At 43.8% G+C, this 20,832-nt stretch overlaps 1 protein-coding gene across 1 annotated transcript in view; it reads left to right on the top strand.

Moving 5' to 3' along the window:
* ITGAV (integrin subunit alpha V) overlaps positions 1–20,832 on the top strand; it is a 92,980-nt gene that overhangs the window by 3,598 nt on the left and 68,550 nt on the right. Inside the window, exon 2 of the mRNA XM_061608265.1 lies at positions 8,386–8,516. Coding sequence (XP_061464249.1) covers positions 8,386–8,516 — 131 coding nt within the window. The remainder of the gene's footprint in view (positions 1–8,385; positions 8,517–20,832) is intronic.

The raw sequence follows: 20,832 nt of genomic DNA, 5'->3' as shown, positions 1-20,832 counted from the left end.
CCACAGAGTTATGGTCCTTTTCTGAAGGGCCAGCCAGATGTCCTGGGAAGCATGCAGGCAGTGCACCATGGATATAGCCATCTCTTGTTTGTTCCCAGTGTTTTGAAATCAGAGGTACACTGTCCCTCAACATGGAGGTTTCATGGATAACTAACCTTGTTAATAGCATTTTGTAAAGCTTTTTGTAAAAAGAAAAAAAGCATGATCCATCCTTTCCCACACATGCCCCTTTCCCCTGAAACAGGAATGTCGAAAAGCAAGCTTCCCAATTTCTGTTTCTCTAGTGCAGGGGCAGGGAGTCACTGGCCCATGAGCCGCATTTGCCCCGCCAGGCTGTTTTCCCTAAACCCCGCCCCCATCCAACATGTAACGTCAGGTGTGGGGCAGATATGGACCTGGCTTCAGAGGAACGATCCAGAGCTTAAAGCGAGTTCTCAGTGGTTCCTTTGCTGGAGCAAGGCAAGCTCTTCCACCAACCATCATCTGATGGGTGGCAAGGGGACACCTTGCTCTGGGCAGGGGAAGTGGTTTCCCTTTTGCAAAGCGCCCCACGCTGCTCCTTCAACCTCCAGTATGACTGTGTAATGAAAAGGTAGAGCACTGAGGACTGTCTGACTGTATTATCAGACCACGGTTGTCACCTGCTTAAAGGAATATTTATTTGTTTTTATTTTTATATTGGCATTTTTACCCTGCCCTTCTGTAACAAGCGCACTCTCCGGGTGACTTACAGTGTGAATTGAGGCATAATTAAATGAGTTAAAAGTACAACTTTGTTGTTGTTATGTGCCTCCAAGTCGACTACGACTTATGGCGACCCTATGGATCAGTGACCTCCAAGAGAATCTGTCATGAACCACCCTGTTCAGATCTTGTAAGTTCAGGTCCGTGGCTTCCTTTATGGAATCAATCCATCTCTTGTTTGGCCTTCCTCTTTTTCTACTTCCTTCTGTTTTTCCAAACATTATTATATTTTCTAATGAATCATGTCTTCTCATTATGTGTCCAAAGTATGATAACCTTGGTTTCATCATTTTAGCTTCTAGTGATAGTTCTGGTTTAATTTGTTCTAACACCCAATTATTTGTCTTTTTTTGCAGTCCATGGTATCTGCAAAGCTCTTTTCCAAAAGTACAACTGCAATGGTTAAAAGAATATCCATAATAGCAGCAGTATTATAAAACACCTTAGTGCTATTAGACAATTTGTTGTGCGGTGAATGTTTCACATTCTGCGACAAACCTGTGAACTGCCAGCTGGATGCTGGAATCATGCAGCTCATAGGTCACAGGCAGCCTAACAAAAAGCACAACTGCTGATATAGGGATACACCGGGGGGGATCTTCTAGACCTCATTGTATCCCTTGCACCCCAGCTTCCCATCTAAGAGCTATGCACAAAGTTTATTTTAAATAGCCTTATCCTGGCTTATCAAGGATTATCAATACCTCGGCACAGTCACTAACCAAAATGGAGACAATAGTCAAGAAATCAGAAGAAGGCTAGGGCTGGGGAGGGCAGCTGTGAGAGAACTAGAAAAGGTCCTCAAATGCAAAGATGTATCACTGAACACTAAAGTCAGGATCATTCAGACCATGGTATTCCTGATCTCTATGTATGGATGTGAAAGTTGGACAGTGAAAAAAGCGGATCAGAGAAAAATCAACTCCTTTGAAATGTGGTGTTGGAGGAGAGAGCTTTGTGCATACCATGGACCGTGAAAAAGAAAGACAAATAATTGGGTGTTAGAACAAATTAAACCAGAACTGTCACTAGAAGCTAAAATGACAAAAGTGAGGTTATCATACTTTGGACACATCATGAGAAGACATGATTCACTAGAAAAGACAATAATGCTGGGAAAAACAGAAGGGAGTAGAAAAGAGGAAGACCAAACAAGAGATGGATTGATTCCATAAAGGAAGCCACAGACCTGAACTTACAAGCTCTGAACAGGGTGGTTTATAAGAGATGCTACTGGAGGTACTGATCCATAGGGTCGCCATAAGTTGTAATCGACTTGAAGGCACATAACAACAACAATCCTGGCACTATCTTACACACAATCATAATCGTCTACAGCAGTGGTTCCCAAACTATTTTTCCCACAGACCCCTTGAAAATTGCTGATGGTCTTGGTGAACCACTTAATGATTTTTCTGCCTGTTGTAGCCATTGTAATGCGTGGCCCCAGACCCTGTACGGTTTTTTATTGTAGTTTAGTGCTTCTTTTATTTCTTGTATTGTATTGATTATATTGCAATTTGCATTGCATAGAATTCAGGTTGTAATACAATACATTAAAAGTAGTAAAAGAAACTGTAAAAATGCAAGTAAATATCAATATGAATATTTAATGTGGGCATACCATGGATCACCTGAACTTAGATTGTGGTCCGTTGATGATCCATGGACCACAGTTTGGGAATCCCTGCTGTGGAGGAAGAGAGTGGGGCCTCACCTGCTGGCCCAGCCATTGCGTTCCCTGCTGGCCCCACCCCTTGATATTCACATATTGGGGGGTGGTCTGAAGATGGGATTGTATTGTATTTTGTTGTATGTCGCCCAGAGTGGCAGATTAAACTCTGCCAGATGGGCGTCTAATAAATAAATAAATAAAAATTATTATTTTTATTTATTTATTAATTTTATATCCCACCTTTCCTCCCAGAAGGAGATTGATCTGGATAGGTTTGTACATATGCAATAAAATAAACATGTGTTTCTCTCTCTCTCTCTCTCTCTCTCTCTCTGCATATATATATATATATGAAGGAAAGCAAGAAAGTTCTGATGATGACTAAAAATTAGGGTTGGGGGAAGGAAATCAGTCCTGCAGAAACTCAGGAGAGCTGTTTCACATGATAAATTACAGAAGGAATTTAGGAAATTCCCTGAAACCTTGTATGGAACATTGTATTGCCTGGGTAGTAAAAGGAGTTTGCTGGTATACTCTCCGAGCTTCAGTCTATCATCTCTGAGAGATCTTAGAGAATGGGTGAGGTGCCAACATGCTTGAGATAGGCAAATGTTGTCCAAATCTTCAAAAACATAGGGGGGAAAGATCTGGAAAATAACAGACCAGTCAGTCTGACTTCAATACCAGGGAAGATCCTAGAACAGATAATAAAGTAGTCAGTTTGTAGGCATCTTGATAACAATGCAGTGATTAGCAATGACCCATCAAGTTGAACATAGCCCACCAACCATGTATGGTAGTACCCCATTACTGGTGTGATAAATCTCACACTTTTGCTTCCTGCCTGGCATTGCAAAACCAGGGGGCGGGGTGGAGAAGGGAAGAACCTGGCAGCCCACAACATATGACTGTTGGGCTGTTTTGGGCTTGGTGGATTGCAACTTGGATAGGTCTGATTTATCTTGACGGAGGTATGATAACATACAATATCTGGTGGGTTAAAAAGTTGTGTTGATTGGGCAAATGCCCATCTTGTGAAACTTTTATGAATCGTTCAACAAATGTTTCTCATTTGTAGAGGTGAGCTCTTCCTTTAGTGGATCACTCTTTAGATTAATGATGCTATACTGTACACAAAACCAAATCAATGGTGATATCCAATGCTAGTCATATTCAGGATAGATCTGTTGAAAAGAATGAACTTGACTAACTAAAGGCAAGTGATTTCAATTATTTATTTTGAGCATGCCTTAGTTGGATATCACCCAATGCTCTTAGAACTATTGGCTTCCCTTGTTATTTTTAGTATAGCATGACTTATTTTATATATATATATATATATATATATATATATATATATATATATATATATAAACCATTTCTACATGCCAAGTTTTGGACATGTCTGTATCAAACTGTCGTTTCCATCTATGATTATGAGTATGAATATTACCCACCCTTCACCAGAAGGTCCCAGGGTAGGTCACAACAAAATAAAATATAATATTAATAAGAGTTTAAAACAAATTACATTCCCGACTAGAGAGGGTCTTTTGAAACTGAGGGGAATTTCGAAAGGAATTTGTGAGATGGCAAAACAGTCTGCTGTTCATGCTAAAAGGCCCAGAAGTCAGCCCTTAGAATTCAGGAGAGCAGTCAAGGGCTGAAGACAGGGATGGGGAACCTGTAGTCCTCTAGATCAGCCTTTCCCAACCAGTGTGCCTCCAGATGTTGTTGGACTACAACTCCCATTAGCCTCAGCCAGCATTGCCAATGGTTAGGAAAGATGGGAATTGTGGTCCAACAACATCTGGAGGCACACTGGTTGGGAAAGGCTGCTCTAGATGTTTATTTATTTATTTATTGCATTTGTATGCCGCCCCATAGCCAAAGCTCTCTGGGCGGTTTACAACAATTAAAAATATTAAAAACAAATATACAAATTTAAAAACACATTTTTTAAAAAGCAATTTAAAAACACATACTAAAATGCCTGGGAGAAGAGGAAAGTCTTGACCTGGTGCCAAAAACGTAACAGTGTTGGTGCCAGGCGCACCTCGTCAGGAAGATCATTCCATAATTTGGGGGCCACCACTGAGAAGGCCTTCTCCCTTGTTGCCAGCCTCCCAACTTCCCTCGGAGTAGGCATCCAGAGGAGGGCCTTGGATGTTGAGCGTAGTATACGGGTGGGTTCATGTCGGGAGAGCCTTTCCATAAGGTATCGTGGTCCTAAGCTGTGTATAAGATGTTGTTGGACTCCAATTCCCATCAGCCCTAGCCAGCATGGCAAATGGTCAGAGATGGTGGGAGTTGTAGGCCAACAGCATCTGGAGGGCTACAGAGTTCCCATTCCTGGCTTAAAGCATTTATGGGTCTGAGGGTGAAAATCAAAATAGCACTCCCTCCTCTAATTAAACTGAGTAATTAGCACCATCATGTTCTCGCGTAGCTTTTCTTCATTTTGCTGACAGTTGCACAGTTAATCTTCCTGGTGGATGGATTGTGCTTTGTGAATCAGATCTGTCTGTCTCCTTCAATGCTGTCCACTGTGTCACCAAACCCCTACTGCCTGAGGCAGCCACTTCACCTTGCCTTATGACATCAGCAAGTAAGATACTGGCATCTTCTCTTCCTTTTGTCTTGTTACTTAGGTTGAAGTGAGCCCCCTCTTTGTGGAACATTTGGCAGTATCCTGAACATTTAATTTTATTTATTGGTCTCCATATTTCTGATAATGCACTTGTTTGTTGCCTTGAGAAGTTGAGAGAGGAAAACAAATATTTAAAATAAATTAGGTCAGCAACCTGATTAAAGAAAATTTAACCAATTGATCACCGTTGTTGATTGATCTAGTCATTACATTTGCTGGTGGGTAAGAGCAATGGATGTAAGATAGCTGAAATCAAGTTATTAATGATTTAAGTTAAGTTTCATTGATTTCTGTGGGAGCTAAGTTCAGCTAACTTAGGGAGCAATCCAAACTCAAGAGCAGGGCTTGGAATAGGCAGATCTCTGGCTGAGCCTGGGCTCAGCTGAGACTACGGTAGCTGAAGTCCCGCATCCTAGCACAGCATAAGTCCTTCATAAGTCCTGAAAAGGGGTGTTCCAGGGACATGGTGGTGCTGGGACAGTGCAGAGAAAGAATTACCTCTGTTCCAAACTCCATTCAGTTTGGTCATGTGACCTAGCAACCCAGTGGAAGTTACACTGGCCAAAAGGATGGTGTAAGTTAAACTCTGTTTTAAAGGCTTGGTAAATTACACCAGTATAATTGACCCCCGGTGTAAATTATGCTGGTTTTCTGTGGTTTAGATTGCTCTGCCCGTCTGGGTCCAACCAGCATGTTTTCTATGTTTTTTGATGATGTACGCATCATAGGTAGCATTATTTTGGAAGAGGAGAGAGAACGGAGAATGCCTCTTTTCCAATGCAGTTTTTATAAGTGCTTTAATTAAAATGTGTCAGTTGCCTGATTAACTGGGGGCACCTTTTTAGTCCATTAAATGTGTTTTAGGATGCAGTTCTGTACACACTTCCCTGGGAATAAACCCTGGTGCACATAAATGGACTTACTTCTGGGTACACTTGCATAGGATTGTGCTGTTAAACAGTTGATCAGTTAGAATAGTGATTATGTGTTGAAGCCCTAAAGTAATAATAATAATAATAATAAAGAAGTGCAATGAACATACCTGGTGAAGGTCTTTTGACCTTCTAACTTTGGGTTTATACCAGGGTTGGGGAATCTGCAGCTCTCTAGATGTTGTTGGACTGAACTCTCATCAGCCCCAGCCAGTATGGCCAATGGTCAAGGATGATGGGGCTGCAGGCCCCATCCCTGGCTTTTACCAAGGTAATGGGGGAAAGAGTTGCTCTACATTCACTGGGCAGTTCATGGTGTTTACCAACAGTGGCTATAGATTCTTCCATTTCTGAGGCAGAGAAGTGAGTAAGGCCAAGATAAGCATGATGTGCACATGGCAGGAGCTCTGTTGGCAATTTCCACCATATATATAATTCCCATTGCTGAAAATATAAGCCATGGTTTCAGTTTTGTGACTTCAGCGTTTGTTAAGAAACAAATAGATCCTGACTTCTCGGAGGAGGAATCTTAAATCCTGAAAGTATTCAAAGACTCATTCTGGGATAAAAGAAGAGGGATAAAAGTGAAAAAAATTAAATCCGGCAGGCCGCAGGAGTGGAGGTGTGGATGCCATTTTCCAGGTGCAGATTCTCTTATTGCCATTCACATGGTGGTAAGCAAAACTCTACAATCCTTTTGGAAATACGGTCACCTTGTGTTGACATGCACCACACTCTGTGGCTTACCATTGCAGCTGCTGCTATCTGTAGGATCAACATGCAACACTCCAACCCTAAACATTTATGTTGGCCAGCATTAATGTCCCTGGCAAAATATGTTGTAAGGCACTGTATTGGGTAAAGCAGTTTATTCCCTATATGTTTTGCATTTATTTCTTGGCATCGCAAGCATTAGAATTGGGATATTATGATGTATATGTGTGTGTGTTGTTTGGCTTGCTTCTCTTCTGTTTTACACTGTCATTTAAATCCTGCCATGGCCAAGATTTGTCAGATCAGAACATCAGACATAAGAGAGACTGAATAGCTGTGGGTATTTGTTCTGGGGAGTAATCAAGCAGTGATGTTATGAATTAAAGGGAATGTGCCTTATGATTTATAGAGGCATGTTGCTTGGAATGGGTTGGTGGTGGTGGGGAGACTTTCCCGTTGTATAAGGAACATGATATTTGCTAATGACTGCCAGAGGCCATTTATTTTATTTTTGGAGTAGATTTGCTTGCACTTCAGTTTGTTCGCTGGGTGAGGAGCTGAAGGCCACTGTAGCTTTAGAATATGTTGAATGCAATGGAATTTGAAGAATCATTCCCATCAAGTTAGAACGTTACTAAGCCTCATATGCTGTTGGTTACTCAAACACAACTCATGGAAACGTCTGAGTTTCTACAAGTCCTATCTGTCATGAAGACTTCTGCTTTATGGTCTTACAGTCCAGCTCTATAGATTGCAAGGTGTGGCTTTTGCCATTCCAGCTCATTTTGAATGAGGCCCTCCAGGCCTCTCTATCTGGCTGTTGGGCTTCAAAGGCCACACCCTGCACCGCTGGAATATGTCCGTGAAGCGTGATAATGGCTCTTGCATACCCAGATAAGGGTCAGAGAGATGTGTATGTGTGTGTAAACCCCTGACTTGTGCATGGCTAGAAGGTTAGCCTACTGTACAAAGGGCAAGAGTCAGAGCCATTGCCCCAGCTACTTTTTGCCTCTGGGTAATTGTGCTCGTATCTTGTGTACAGGCTTCTCACAGGAATCTGGTTGGCCCCCTATAAAGACGGAATGCTAAACTAAATAGGCCTTTGGTCTGGTCCAGCAGGGCTCTTATATTTGTACATATGTGGAATGAACATGTTATGGCAAGTCCATAACATGGAATCAAACTCTACAATCTAAGCACCAACCAGTTCTGATCTACTTGCCAGGCAATGACCATCTCCTGTGTTTACTACAAGATATGGCTTGTGTAGAGTTACACTGGCTGCACAATCTTTTATGGGGTATAAAGTCTCTTGGAACATGACCACACCAATGGTGACCCACCAAATTGACTGCAGCCCATGAGCCACGTATTTTGGCCTACCAGGTGCTTGTCCCTCTTCCAGCTACCATTTTTGTAGTCTCAGCCAGGCAGCAAAACCAGGATGTTTATGTGGGCTTGGCTCAATGGATTAAAAGTTTTGGAGGCCTGTGGGGGGAAAATAGGACATTGGAGAGTACCACCTCATTGATCAGAACCTGACCCTCAGTCTTTTAGCTTCTGCATTACGCTACCTCTATTGCTATTGTTACTAACATTATAGTAGTTGCTATATTGCATTTCAATCAGTTTCCTTGAGTGAAATAATGAAACTCTTTGTTTTCTTGCAGAATGTTTCTCCTTGTTGGCGCTCCAAAGGCAAACACAACTCAGCCTGGGATTGTGCAAGGAGGCCAGGTTCTCAAGTGTAACTGGAACGCCAGTAGAAGAAACTGCCAGCCAATTGTATTTGATGCTACAGGTAACCTCAGAAGATGGGTTTTCCCATCCCATGGGATTTGAGTGAATTGCAAGGGTGAAAGCAAGTCAATAACCTGTTGGAAGATTTTGGAGACAGTTTGGGCCACCATATCTAAGGCTTACTCTGCTGGCCTGTCTTCATGCCACAGACATTCAACATGGCTAAGGCTCTGTTGGTTAAGGGGCCCTTGTGTTGTGAGCCATCTTGAGAGCTCAGGAAGTGCCGCGACCCATTTTGTAGTAGGTCTGCAGAAATACATGGAAAGCCAGTGATTTGCAGTGATTGTGACAAGTAAATTTGTTGGCTGTGGTGAACAGTTTGGGTTTCCTGGTGACACAATCAGTAGGATGGCCTTGTGAATCTATACTGTTTGGAACTTATCCCAACTCCTTCTGCCATCCCTCTGATCCTGTCAGTTGTTTCTGGCATTCCCTCTAGAAACCTGTAATCCCAGCAGATGAAGTTTCTCTTGGAGGAAGTACAGGAGATTTGTAAATGTAAGGGAGGGAGCTGAGGTGAGGGATGACAAGGGAGATATGTAAGCCAATTCTAAGCCTTCCTCGAACCATAACTGTTCATTCTCTGTGATACAGAGGTGTCATGTCAGATCTAGTAATCTAAGGCAAGAGTTGGAGAACCATGGAAAGTTCTGAGTAAACAACTGTTCCAACAAAGAGCAAAAATAAACTGAGTCTTTTTAAGCTTCTTCCCCCAAACCACCTTTCCCAGGCTCCATCCCTTTGGGGAGAACTTCTTAAAGGGCTACCCCTCTGACCTGAAGATGGGCATTACACACACATGCACACAGATTTTAAGCTAGCCTGTGGATTGGGTCATGGGGAAGGATTAGGAAGATCTTAGTGAATTCAGCAATTAAAAAAAACACCATTTATTTTTTTTTAGCCAATGTGACATGATGGAGGTGTCTGCTGAAATATGTCTGGCCCTCACATCTATGTATAACCTTTTTTGGCCCAAGGACTACATTAACTCATAGCCAATCCTCTGGAGGGTTCCATGCCAGTGGTGGGTGTGGCCACCCCACACTGTCATCACACACACACCCTCTTGTTTGTACGCATACCCATCCTAGCACTGTGTCTCCTTATTTTTCTTTTTGCCGCTGTTACCAACATCAGTGGAGTTATGGAGGGAGCCAGAAAAAATGCTGGGGCAGGGGATAATACAGGCCCTAGGAGGCTATCCCGTGCCCCAGCCAATGTACAATGAGACCAGGAGTGAATCTCACTAAGATCACTGCTTCCTCCCTGTCCCTCCCCACAAAAGGCAATCTGAATCTGGAGATCCTGCATTTATTTTGAACACAGGCTTCTCCCTCTTGGGATATATAGAAAAGTGTCCACCCAAGACTTCTTCCAAGTCACACAATGTTTAGAGGTCAGGGTGGGGAGGATATCCATTCAAGTCTCAAGCTGCAGCTTGATCCATATTTGTTTTGAATAGAAACAGTTTAGCTATGCTTTACATGGAAAGCGCTGAAAGGAAGAATTTTTGTGTGCCCGAACAGCTCAAGTTGAACAAACTTTGCTTGTTTCATAGATTCTCAGAAATGTCTTAACATTTTTGCCCAAAATTTGGCAGAAAGTCACATAACTTGGAGCAGGTGAATATGCCTTTTTCCAGTCTGTGTCACTTTTGTCTGTTTTTACCAATAATTCTGTTTCTGGAGGTCACCAGGTTGGTGAAGGCTGGAATAGATCAACTTAGATCAACAGGCTAAGGCTGAAATCCTAACCCTGCTTACCTGGAAGAAAGTTTTACTGGATTTATTAGGGCATACTTCTGAGCAAATCTAGTTAGGATCATGCAGTAAGTTAGTCACGGCTAACTTAAGTCATGTTGGTTTCAACAGGTCTGGCTGCAGCCTCCCCAACCTGAAGCCCTCCAGGTGACTCCCATCAGTCCCAGCCTGATCAATGGTCAGGGATCATGGGAATTTAGTCCAGCAACAGCTGGAGGGCATCAGGTTGGGGAAAGGTGGAGTACATTAAGCATGACTAAATCTGGATCCAACTCCAGGATTTCCCCTCTAGGCTGCACCCCCTATCCCAAATAAGCATGTTATCTGGCTCCAGCTGTATCCTGACAGTTCCAAAAAACCAGCCCTTAGGCTGAGATTGGTTAGCTGTAGTGCAACGCAACCCCAGTGAATTCCACTCTCCTTCATTTGTCCATTGATATTTTCAGAAAGAGCAACTCTGCAGCTCTGGTTTCATTTCTGATGGGCATAAAGGAGAAAGCACGACTTTAAAAAATAACAACAAAAATGAATTTCCTTCTTAGGGCAACAGAGCCACGTTCCTGTCTTGGTTGTTGTGCGTGTGCAATCCCTGTCCCAACAATAGAAGGCTTTGTTTGAGAGCCGAACCACACTACCAGTCAGGCATGGCTGTTTTCTGTGACCCATTTAGCATCTGGCATATTGAAAGGGCCTTGCGCTGTGCCTTCCTTTCAACCTTCTCCAGCTCAGGAGCTCCCGCCGTGGGTGTTGAGAAGTCATGCAGAAAATGTGGGCCAGGTCTCTGGGAAAGGGGGAAATTGGCGATGAGCTGCCTGCTCACTTCCCTCGCTGTACAGCAGAGTAAGCTGGCAAAAAGGAAGCTGAGCAATGAACCTGTGTGTCATTGTTCAAAGGCTGCATTCATGGGTGGGGGTGGGTGGGTCACAGAAAGGTCCTTTCCCTATTTATAGATTTAGTCGAAAAATGATACCTTGCCAACAAGCCGATGAAAGGCTCTTGTGGCAGGAGTACAGCACATTAAAATATAAAATCCCAGTGGAAACATGCAGAACACGAAAGCCACTACAAAACCAGAAAAGAGGAAGCCAATCAAACTAGTCTGATGAAATAATATTAGGAACAGCTGATTCAGCGAAAAGCCTTTCTGAAGAGTAAAATATTTACCGTCTTCCTGAAGGCACCTGGTGAGATAGTTCGATGAGCCTCCCCAGATGTAGTTGAGCTTCAGCTCCCATCACCACCAGCCAGCTTAGCCAATAGTCAGGGATTATGGCAGTTGTAGTCCAACAACATCTGGGGACCCAAGGTTGAAGAAAGTTCTGTAAGGGAAGAGCTCACACACAGAAGACTGCCACCCAGCTTAGACAGTGACAGGAGCCAGAAATGAACCTCTGAAGGTCTGACAGCCTGGAGGGACACACATGGGATGAGACATCCTGGACCCAAACTGGTTTATGTACGGCACAATCCTATGCACGTGGACAAGATCTGGAGAAACTGGATAGAGAGACGTTTTTCTTCCTCTCTTATGATGCTAGAACTCATGGACATCCAATGAAGCTGAATGTTGGAAGATTCAGGACAGGGAAGAGGAAGTCTTTCTTCACTATGGAATTTGCTACCATAGCATGTAGTGATGGCCACTAACTTGGATAGCTTCAAGAGGATTCGACAAATTTGTGAAGGATAAGGCTATCAGTGGCTATTAGCCACAGTGGCTATGTTCTACCTCCCTTGTTGGAGTTTCTGGAAATCACAAGTGGGGAGAGTGCAGTTGCATTCAGGTCCTGCTTGCCATGGGCATCTAATTGACCATTGTGAGAATAGGAGGCTGGACTAGATAGGACCTACTTCTGGAAACATAGATGAAATTCTTAATATCAATATTTTAGAGGTGGATTAAAAAAGTTTTTGAAAATAGCTGTGGAAAACTGCTAGACAAAAATCAGATCAACTACGAGCGAGAATAAGCAAATTAATGGAAAATTTGACATCAAATCCAAATTGGGTGGAATTTTAGCACATCCCTACTTACAGCTTTGTAAATGTGTTTTATGACTGCAGTTGTAGTGTGGCTGAGCTTGATAATCTTTACTAAGATTCCATTGAAGGAAGCAAAAGAGGGACAGTGATCCCTTAGCAGAAGAAACATTATCGCTTCCCATTTCTTGGAAGTTTCTGTCAAACATTTCCACTGATATAAATCTACAGTTCAGATCAAAGTTGTTTGACACATGATTAAATGGGATATGGCAGGGGAAATCAGTGTGGCATTTGTACAGGGAACATGCTTCTTGCAAAACTCCCAGAACATTTTGAAAGTATTGTTAATAGTGAATATACACAGTTTAATATACATCAATTCTCAGAATGTCTGTGACAAAATCTTTCACTGAAGTAGTTTAAAAAGCTGTTTGAAGCCATTTTGAAACTGTAGGTGGTAGGACACATGCAAAAAGAATAGAGAAAGGGAGCCTAAGAGTCTGTATTTGTAAGTGTTATTATTACATTTATATCCCACCTTTCCTCCAAGGAGCTCAAGGTGGCATACATGGTCTTCCTCCCTCTCCATTTTATCTTCATAACAACCCTGTGAGGTAGGTTAGGCTAAAAGACTGTGACCTGCCCAGGATCACCCAGCAAATGTTACGGCTGAGTGAGGATCTGAATTCAGATTAACCTGATAGAGCACATTATATAAGGATATAATATAGCTAGGACAATTGAGAGACAAATTGGTAGACAAAGTCCATGGTGGATAAGTAAAGTGATACACCCGGGGACAAATATTTCCAGCAGAACAATCTTGACCTTTCATAACATGCTTTGGAGGGTGTGTCTGTGTGTGATAAAGATACGGGGGAAATTTCCCTCCATCCGGCTCTGCTGGTGTGGGAGTTCTGTTGCTGCAGAGGGTCCTGTTACAGCCGCCAGTGGCTTGGGCTTTTGGCAGGCTACTGATGTCAGTGTTCCTGCTGGTGGGAGGCAGTGTTAGGCCCCCAAACAGGGCAGAATGGGGCTGGGGCTGGGCAGAGCTAAGCATGAGCAGACACCGTGGTGGCTCTGCCTCTCTGTTCAGCCTGACTACTCTCTAGACAAGTGTCGGGATCACTCCCTTAGCATTAATTTACCAACAGTTTGGTTCTAAATTAACTGGACATGTCGCCTGCAACAAAATGTTGCAATATATCGCAAAAGGATAAATCCTGCTGAGGTTTCCAGCCAACCTCCAGTGCCGCACAACCCAGTTTTTCATTTCTTTCTTTTCCAACTGACATTTTAAACAACCTCGGGTTTACCTCAAGCATGCTGATAATCTCCTTCTAGTTTCTCAGTGGCCCTATTTTGAATGCAGTTCTGTTGGCAGTCATTCACTACCTGAGTTTGCTATTAATGGGAGTGATTACCACTCAAGAAGTATTGCATATGTTACTTGTAATAGCCTCTTGATATTGGCACAACATGACATTTTGTTTTGGCAGGGGTGTCCTTAATTTTTTTAAATGCATCTAGCTTTCCATTTAGAAAGTACCATGTTGGCATGTGACTGCCAATGTTCCCCATCCAGACACTGAACAGGTCCTCATATTAGAGTTTTTGGTAGATATGTATTGCAGTGGAGTGCAGAAATAACTGGTCTGTTAAGACTGGTAATTGAAAGAATGCAGAAATTTAAGGTTTATTACCAGAAAGAGGTAAAGTCATACATGCTGAAGGAGCCATGTGGTTTGTACTCAGGGAGCCATTACTAACTAACTGAGAACAAAGATAGGAAGAGAAGGGAGGAATGGGAGGAGCAAAGGCTGCAAAAATAACAAACACTTTAGAGGAGGAATCAGCAGAGTGAAGAATAATTGCCTTTCTGTCTATAACCCCCTCCCCGATCCAGACCATTTGTAACATGCACTGGTGCTTTACTCCCAATAATCACAACTTAGTTTGAAGGTACTGTGTCATCAAATGCTCCAAGACCATTCACTGAACCCTGTATCTCTTTTATTGGATGTTGATGAGAATGCAAAAGGTGTTTCAGTATGGATAATTTTGCAGACTTTCTAGAATAAGCATGAATGTATTTAAGGTATTTTAATATTGCCCTTCAATCATATTCTTGGGGCAATTTACAAGAAATAATGTTTTTTTAAAAAGTAAATAGCAACAAATCATAATAAATTAAAAGTCCCAAGATCATAAAATAGGCAGTAAGATTAAAATAACTAAAGATGGTATTAAATACATCTGTGCAGGCCTTCAGAATGTTCTGTTTTTTAAGAAAAGATTTAAGTTGCAGGAATTTAAGAAACCAGTACTTTATGGTATGGTTCACTGGGCTATTGCTGTTAGGTTCCCAAGTAAGCAGTGGTAATCTTTCCTGCTTTCTTCGCTTGCACCCTTCAAAAACGTCTGGAACTGATCATTGTCAGAGGTAGGATGTAAGGCTGAGGCAGATCATTGACCTGACCCAGTAAAACATATCTTGTTGCTTAAACTTCCTTATTTCCCAGCCGCCTTCTTTTAGACTGGAGCCAAAGAAGTGTCTTCTCATCAACAGACGATGATGAAACAACGGTTAGAAGTGGGAAGGGCTGTGGCTCAGTGGGAGAGCATCTGCCTTGTATGCAGAAAGCCCAGATTGAATCCCTGGCCTCTCCAGGTAGGGCTTGGAGAGACCCCTGCCTGCAGCCCCTGCAGCCAGTCAGTGTAAACAGCACTGAGCTAGCCAGACCAATGTCTGGCTCAGTATAGGGCAGCTTCCCATGTTCCCATGCCTTGTGCAGTGGTGTAGCAAGAACATTTGGTTGAAAAAGAGCTCGGTCTCATTTTGGTTCAAACAACTTGTTGCTTATACTGCTGCATTTATGATTTATACCGTCGTAGACAAATATCTAATCAGGCCCTGGTTAAATCCAGTATACCACACGCGAAGTTGCCAGGGCATAACATCTTCCTCTTTTTCCGCAACAGTGCATGGTTCTTGGCATTAGTTGTTGTGCATGCTGTGAAGCAGATTCCTGCATGGATAATGTTTAACAATGTTTACCCAGGTCATAACTAGAGATGGGGGATAAAAATGCCTTGCTCAAACCAGTCAAGATATCTTTTTAAAAGTTGCTGGAAGAAGTAACAGTCCTTTGCTGATGCAAACAGGAGCTTTTTATTTGCAGTGATTCACATGTGGTGCATAGTTGGCGCCAGGAAAAGGCTAAAGCAGCAGCAAAACCTGGGGCAGCCTTGACTGCATGGCCAGTGTTCCTGTGAACATGCCTATATAACAGAACAGACCAACACTTATGAATGACTTGTGGGTTCTTGGAGACGTTGCATGCATCCCATCAGGCAGGCGTGCTCTCTCCCCTCCACAATACACGTAACATTGCATATTGTGCCGGCATTTCTCTCTTTGGATGTCCAATGAACATGATCTTCTTCCCCTCCCTCGTTTATGAGAAAGAAGAATTACATTAACATGTGATTGGGCATTCATGTGGAGTGCCTGCAGTATGCCTGATGCTATCTGCATGGCAGAGGGTAAGAGGGTATGCCTGTTTCTCTATCAAGTGCAGGCTGTCACCGTCTGAATGTGTGTTTAAATGAGGCCCACGCCTAAGTAAAGACCAAATTGCATGCGATGGTGGCAGACCCTGTGTATTCTTCAATGTGAATCTCTCCGAGTCATGTGCAAAGTGGCATGGGTGGTTTTAAAGTACAAAAAGGGGAAGAGCCATAGCTCAGTGGTTAGAGCGTCTGCTTTGCATGCAGAAGGTCCAGTTTTAATTCCTAGCACTTTCAGGTAGGGCTGGGAAGGACTTCTGCCTGAAACCCTGGAGAGCCACTGCCAGTCAGTGTAGACAATACTGAGCTAGATTGACCAATGATCTGACTTTGTATAAGGCAAATTCCTGAGAGTTCCTGTGGCACACAGGGGTGCGTATGTGCGTGCTGTATCCTCCCCCTACCCTCAGAGTCACTCCATTGTTTTTCTTTTAGCTATGTTTGCTTCCAGTATCAGAACCCTCTAGGACCAAAAAAAAAATAAAAATCATCCTTGGGCAGTGACTTACAGGGGAGAACATAGCAGGCTGGGGAAAGATCTGGCATTCTTCACCCTCTCCCTTTGCTCTTTCAATTGCCCCCCTCCCCCTGGTTTACATGTAACTTAGGCAGACCCATGTTCAAAGACAGAGATCAGCCACCCCACATTCCGCCTGACCCTGAAGACTAGCATTTTGCTTTCATTTATGCTGTGTACATTGTGATGACTGCTGCACTAAACAATGCACTCTAGAGACATTAACATGTGAAGCCCTCTAAGCAAACTGCTAAGGAGGCAGTGGCAATGCATGCTGTCTTTTTTCCTTGACTCAAAAGCTAATGAAGCATTTCTGCAAATAAACTATCCATCTCAAGATGCAATAAATCTGACATTTCTGGCCATGCTTCCCAATTCCATGCTGCCTGATCTGCCTTTGATTTCCTCGCCAAGCCGTTTGGCTCTTTCCCCCCCATCTCCATTCCCTCCCCTGTAAGTGAGCATTGAAGTATTACCATTTCATAAATATCAATTTGCATACAAACATACAATTATGAAATAGCACTTTAGACTGTATTCTGTGTGTATTAAGGTTTATGAGACTTTTATCATAGTGATCCTATGCATATTTACTTGGAAGGACATCCCACTGTGTTTAATGGAACTTACTCCTTATGCGGATGTTTTCCAGCCCAAGGCCCACATTCCCGTCTGGGGAGCCTTCCAAGGACCATGTGCCAGTGTGGGCAGGGCCAAAGGCAAAAGCGGGTAGGGCAACCCCCCCCCCCATAAATTTTGCCTTTCTACAGTAGGGTAATTTCTACACCCACTCACAACTCACACACCCTTCCCTATCCTCCATCCAGGGAAGCAAGAGGTATTGTCAGAGTGACCTGGAAATAGCTCTTGCCAATAAGTCAGACTTTGGTTGATCAGGCCAGTGGGTGGGTCATTGCAGAAGAAGCTTGATAGAAGTTTTCGGGCTCATCCAAACGAAGCGGGATAATCCACGTTTTCCATATCCGGTTCATCATCTGACAGTCCTCACTTTGCCTGTTTGTTTGCTCTTTCCCAATTAAAAAAAAGCTTTTTTTGCGCCCACACACGCAGCGAGAGGACCCGTACTTCTTCTTGCTTTTTCCCAGCTCCGCCCATAACACTCCCCCCTATCAGCCAATTGGTCCGCAAAAATATGACGTATGCTCCTCTCCCCCTTTGCAACAAAGCACAACAAGGCGCATGAGCTTGAAAGTATGAGCGCAAAAGTTTGAATTTCCTGATGGTTTGGTAGTAGTGGCTGTAATGGAGTTCCTTGTCGCTCACCACTCTGGAGCAGCGCCGGCTGGGGGTGTGTGTCTCCAGGTGCCCCTGACCATCCAGGGGGATTGTGGGCAGTGCAAGGGATCAGCGCTTGTAATCACCGGGCGAATCCCCCCCGTAACCCTTGGGCTCATTCACTGCAGAGTTCAGCCCCGGACCGTTATGCGGCTCGGTGGCAGGAATGCTGCCCCTGAGGGAAGCAAACAGCCCCCCCCCCACGGGTGGCCGCTCTTGGCTCGGGCAGGGAATGCGGGCAAACAGCCCCGTGTGCTGCTGTGTCAATCTGCACTGAAGCGACCAGCACAGGCTTTGCGGTGTTTCCTCTGATAAAAGAAACATGCAAACCACGTATATGCCTATAATTCCTGTATTTTTGTTTGTTTGTATTTGCGATATTTCGCAAAACTGACTGTATGCTTTTCTACCTTTACACATATTAACGTTTCTGGAGATACACATGATTGCAATTACACTTATTTCTCCAGAACAGCAAGTAACAATGTGTCATGTCTAGGAAGGTAGACCACCAGTCTCTATGGTTGCAGGTGGCTGAGATGCTCTAGCAAACCACTTATATGCCAATAATTCCTGTGGGTTTTTTTGCTTGTATTTGCGATATTTTGCAAAAGCGACTGTATGCTTTTCAGCTCAGCTGGGCTGCTGAGAACCTGCAGGCTGTGTGGTTGAAACTGACAAGACTCAAAGAGAGTAGCCTTGCAGGCAGGAAAGCAAAATTGACTGAGGGTGCGTCAGTGTCTGTAATCCAAGAAGAAAGCCTCTATTTCTCTTCTTCCCCCCTCTCCCTCAACTCTGGATGCCTGGAAGCAAAGACCAATACGTTCAAGAAGGGCATTTTTGATGCGGGGGGTGAGGGGTGTGTGGTGGAGGTTAGGCAAAGATAAATATTTTGTCCCTTGAAAAAGTTTCCAAACAACCACAATTGCAGATCTCACCCTGAGCGGCTGCCCAGTTTGCAGGCTGGCTAAAAATTAACCGCTGTTGCTGCTTCTGCGCAAATGCACTTTTTTGCATCTGCGCAGTAGAAGTTGCAGGGGCCCCCCCCAACACCACACCATTGCTCTGATAGGTTCCTTTTCCCAGGCTTTCTCTGGACATTTGCACACATGCGCAACAGTGGAAATACGTGATTGGCTGAGAATGAGGGAAGGGATATGGGGAACCGCCCAAGAACCGCCCATCAAACACCCACAGCTGTAAAGTCCGTAGTATTGCATCCGAGCGCCTGAAGGTACAGTGGATGATTCCCGGTTTAAAAAGGCAAATCACATGATTTGCGGTATTACAGGAGCGGATTTAACCACGGGAAAATGTGCAAAAGCACTCAGCGTCATATGGATGACCGAAAAATAATGAAAACACAAAGCAATCATGTCACACATTTTACAGGCGTCTGGATGAGCCCTTAGAGAGTTGTTGAAAGATGCCCAATTAACCCAGCTAAGGATGCTCTTGTGAGTCACCACAAATGCATGTAAGGCAGGCTGGATATCCAATATTTCTAACCACTCACATTCATGCCAGAGTAGGGGCCAGTTAAATGATAATGTGCGAAGACACCAGAGAAAAATGGCTGCGTGCTAGTGGTCTCTCTATGGAAGCTGTGAGGATCATTTCTCCAACTTGTTTCTAGGTTTGGGCCAGCTTTATTTTCAAGGACTTTGTGATGTCCCCACTGGGCCCTGCTTTCTCCCTTAGTTCAGTAATAGCAACAATATAATAAATGTGTCAGCAATGTAGTTCCTCCACATTAGTGTCATGCTACTGATGCTTATGCAGTAATAAATCAGGGTTATTGGTTGTGAAGCACTCTGTCTTTGCCCAGTCTAATGGACTGCCTTCAAGTCGATCCCGACTTATGGCTACCCTACGAATAGGGGTTTCACGGTAAGCGGTATTCAGAGGGGGTTTACCATTGCCTCCCTCTGAGGCTAGTCCTCCCCAGCTGGCTAGGGCCTGCTCAACTTGCCACAGCTGCACAAGCCAGCACCTTCCTTGTCCGCAACTGCCAGCTGGGGGGCAACTGGGCTACTTGGAACTATGCAGCTTGCCCACGGCTGCACAGGTAGCGGGGCACGTAACCCCTGAGCCACTCACTGTGGGGGTGATCTTTAGCTGGTCCCTTTACACCCAGGAGACATGAGCAGGGATTTTAACTCACAGACTCTGGACTCCCAGTCAGGCTCTACTCCCCACTGTGCTATACCAGCTAATACTTTGCAACATTAAACATTCTCCACCTTTGTTGGTCTCCCACCTTCACGCTGTTAGTTTCACTCCCACAATCTCAGGCCAGCCAGAAAGAAATCCCTCTCCCTCACAAAATTTTGTTATTTTTTCTTTAGCCACTGTTCTGACCTTGGCTAATTTCTGCAAGAGCAGTATGCTTTGTTACTTCTACTAATGAGTATCAACTGGCAGAAAGCTTTCTTCCTAGGAAGAATACTAAAATCAGCAAATTACAGAGTATTCTGGCATGAGATAGCCCCCCCCCCAAATACAGAGATCCTATACTATATGAAAGAGTACAAACAATTCAGGTAATATGGCATTCATTTGTCTCAAGAGTTCAAGAACACATTCTAGGCTTGCAAACTCTCTCAGGGTGCAAAGCAGAGCGCAAGGGGCATGGCCTCGGAAGAGCTCCAGGGGCCAGACTGAAAGACTTGGAGGGCTGCATTTGGACCTCAGGCCCGTGGTTCGCCACCCCTGTCGTAGCAGGTGCCTTTAGCACTGCAATCTAAGCAACCATTAGGTGTTTCCTAATTTTAGCATTGTGAAATTTTGCACACGCTCTCTTTCTGTTTTTATATTTGTAAATTGTATGAAAAACCTACACAGACTAGAAAATGTATTTAAAGAAAACATATTTGTGTGTGTGGGTATGTTTTCCTGTCTTCTGCCTACCTTCTGCCTAAGAAACAGCTACAGCCTGAAAGGGGTTCTTACTTACACCACCAACTTATGCGTTTACTTGGAAGCAGCCCCCCCTGTGTTCAGCAGGGCCTACCCACAAACATTTGCTTGTGAGTAAACCCCATTGAATACAGTGAGGCCCAACATCAGTACCACCCTGCAAGACCCATCATGATTGAAACTGATATTATTTTAACTGGTATGTTAAGCATCCAGGGCTGAAAAGAGAAATACTGGACTTTAGTGGCCACCATCTTGGAGAATGCTAT

The sequence above is a fragment of the Rhineura floridana genome, chromosome 2 (assembly GCF_030035675.1).
Source record: "Rhineura floridana isolate rRhiFlo1 chromosome 2, rRhiFlo1.hap2, whole genome shotgun sequence".
NCBI classification, from domain to species: domain Eukaryota; kingdom Metazoa; phylum Chordata; class Lepidosauria; order Squamata; family Rhineuridae; genus Rhineura; species Rhineura floridana.
The sequence above is the reverse complement of the archived record's forward strand: the minus strand, read 5'-3'. Positions and strand labels throughout refer to the sequence as shown.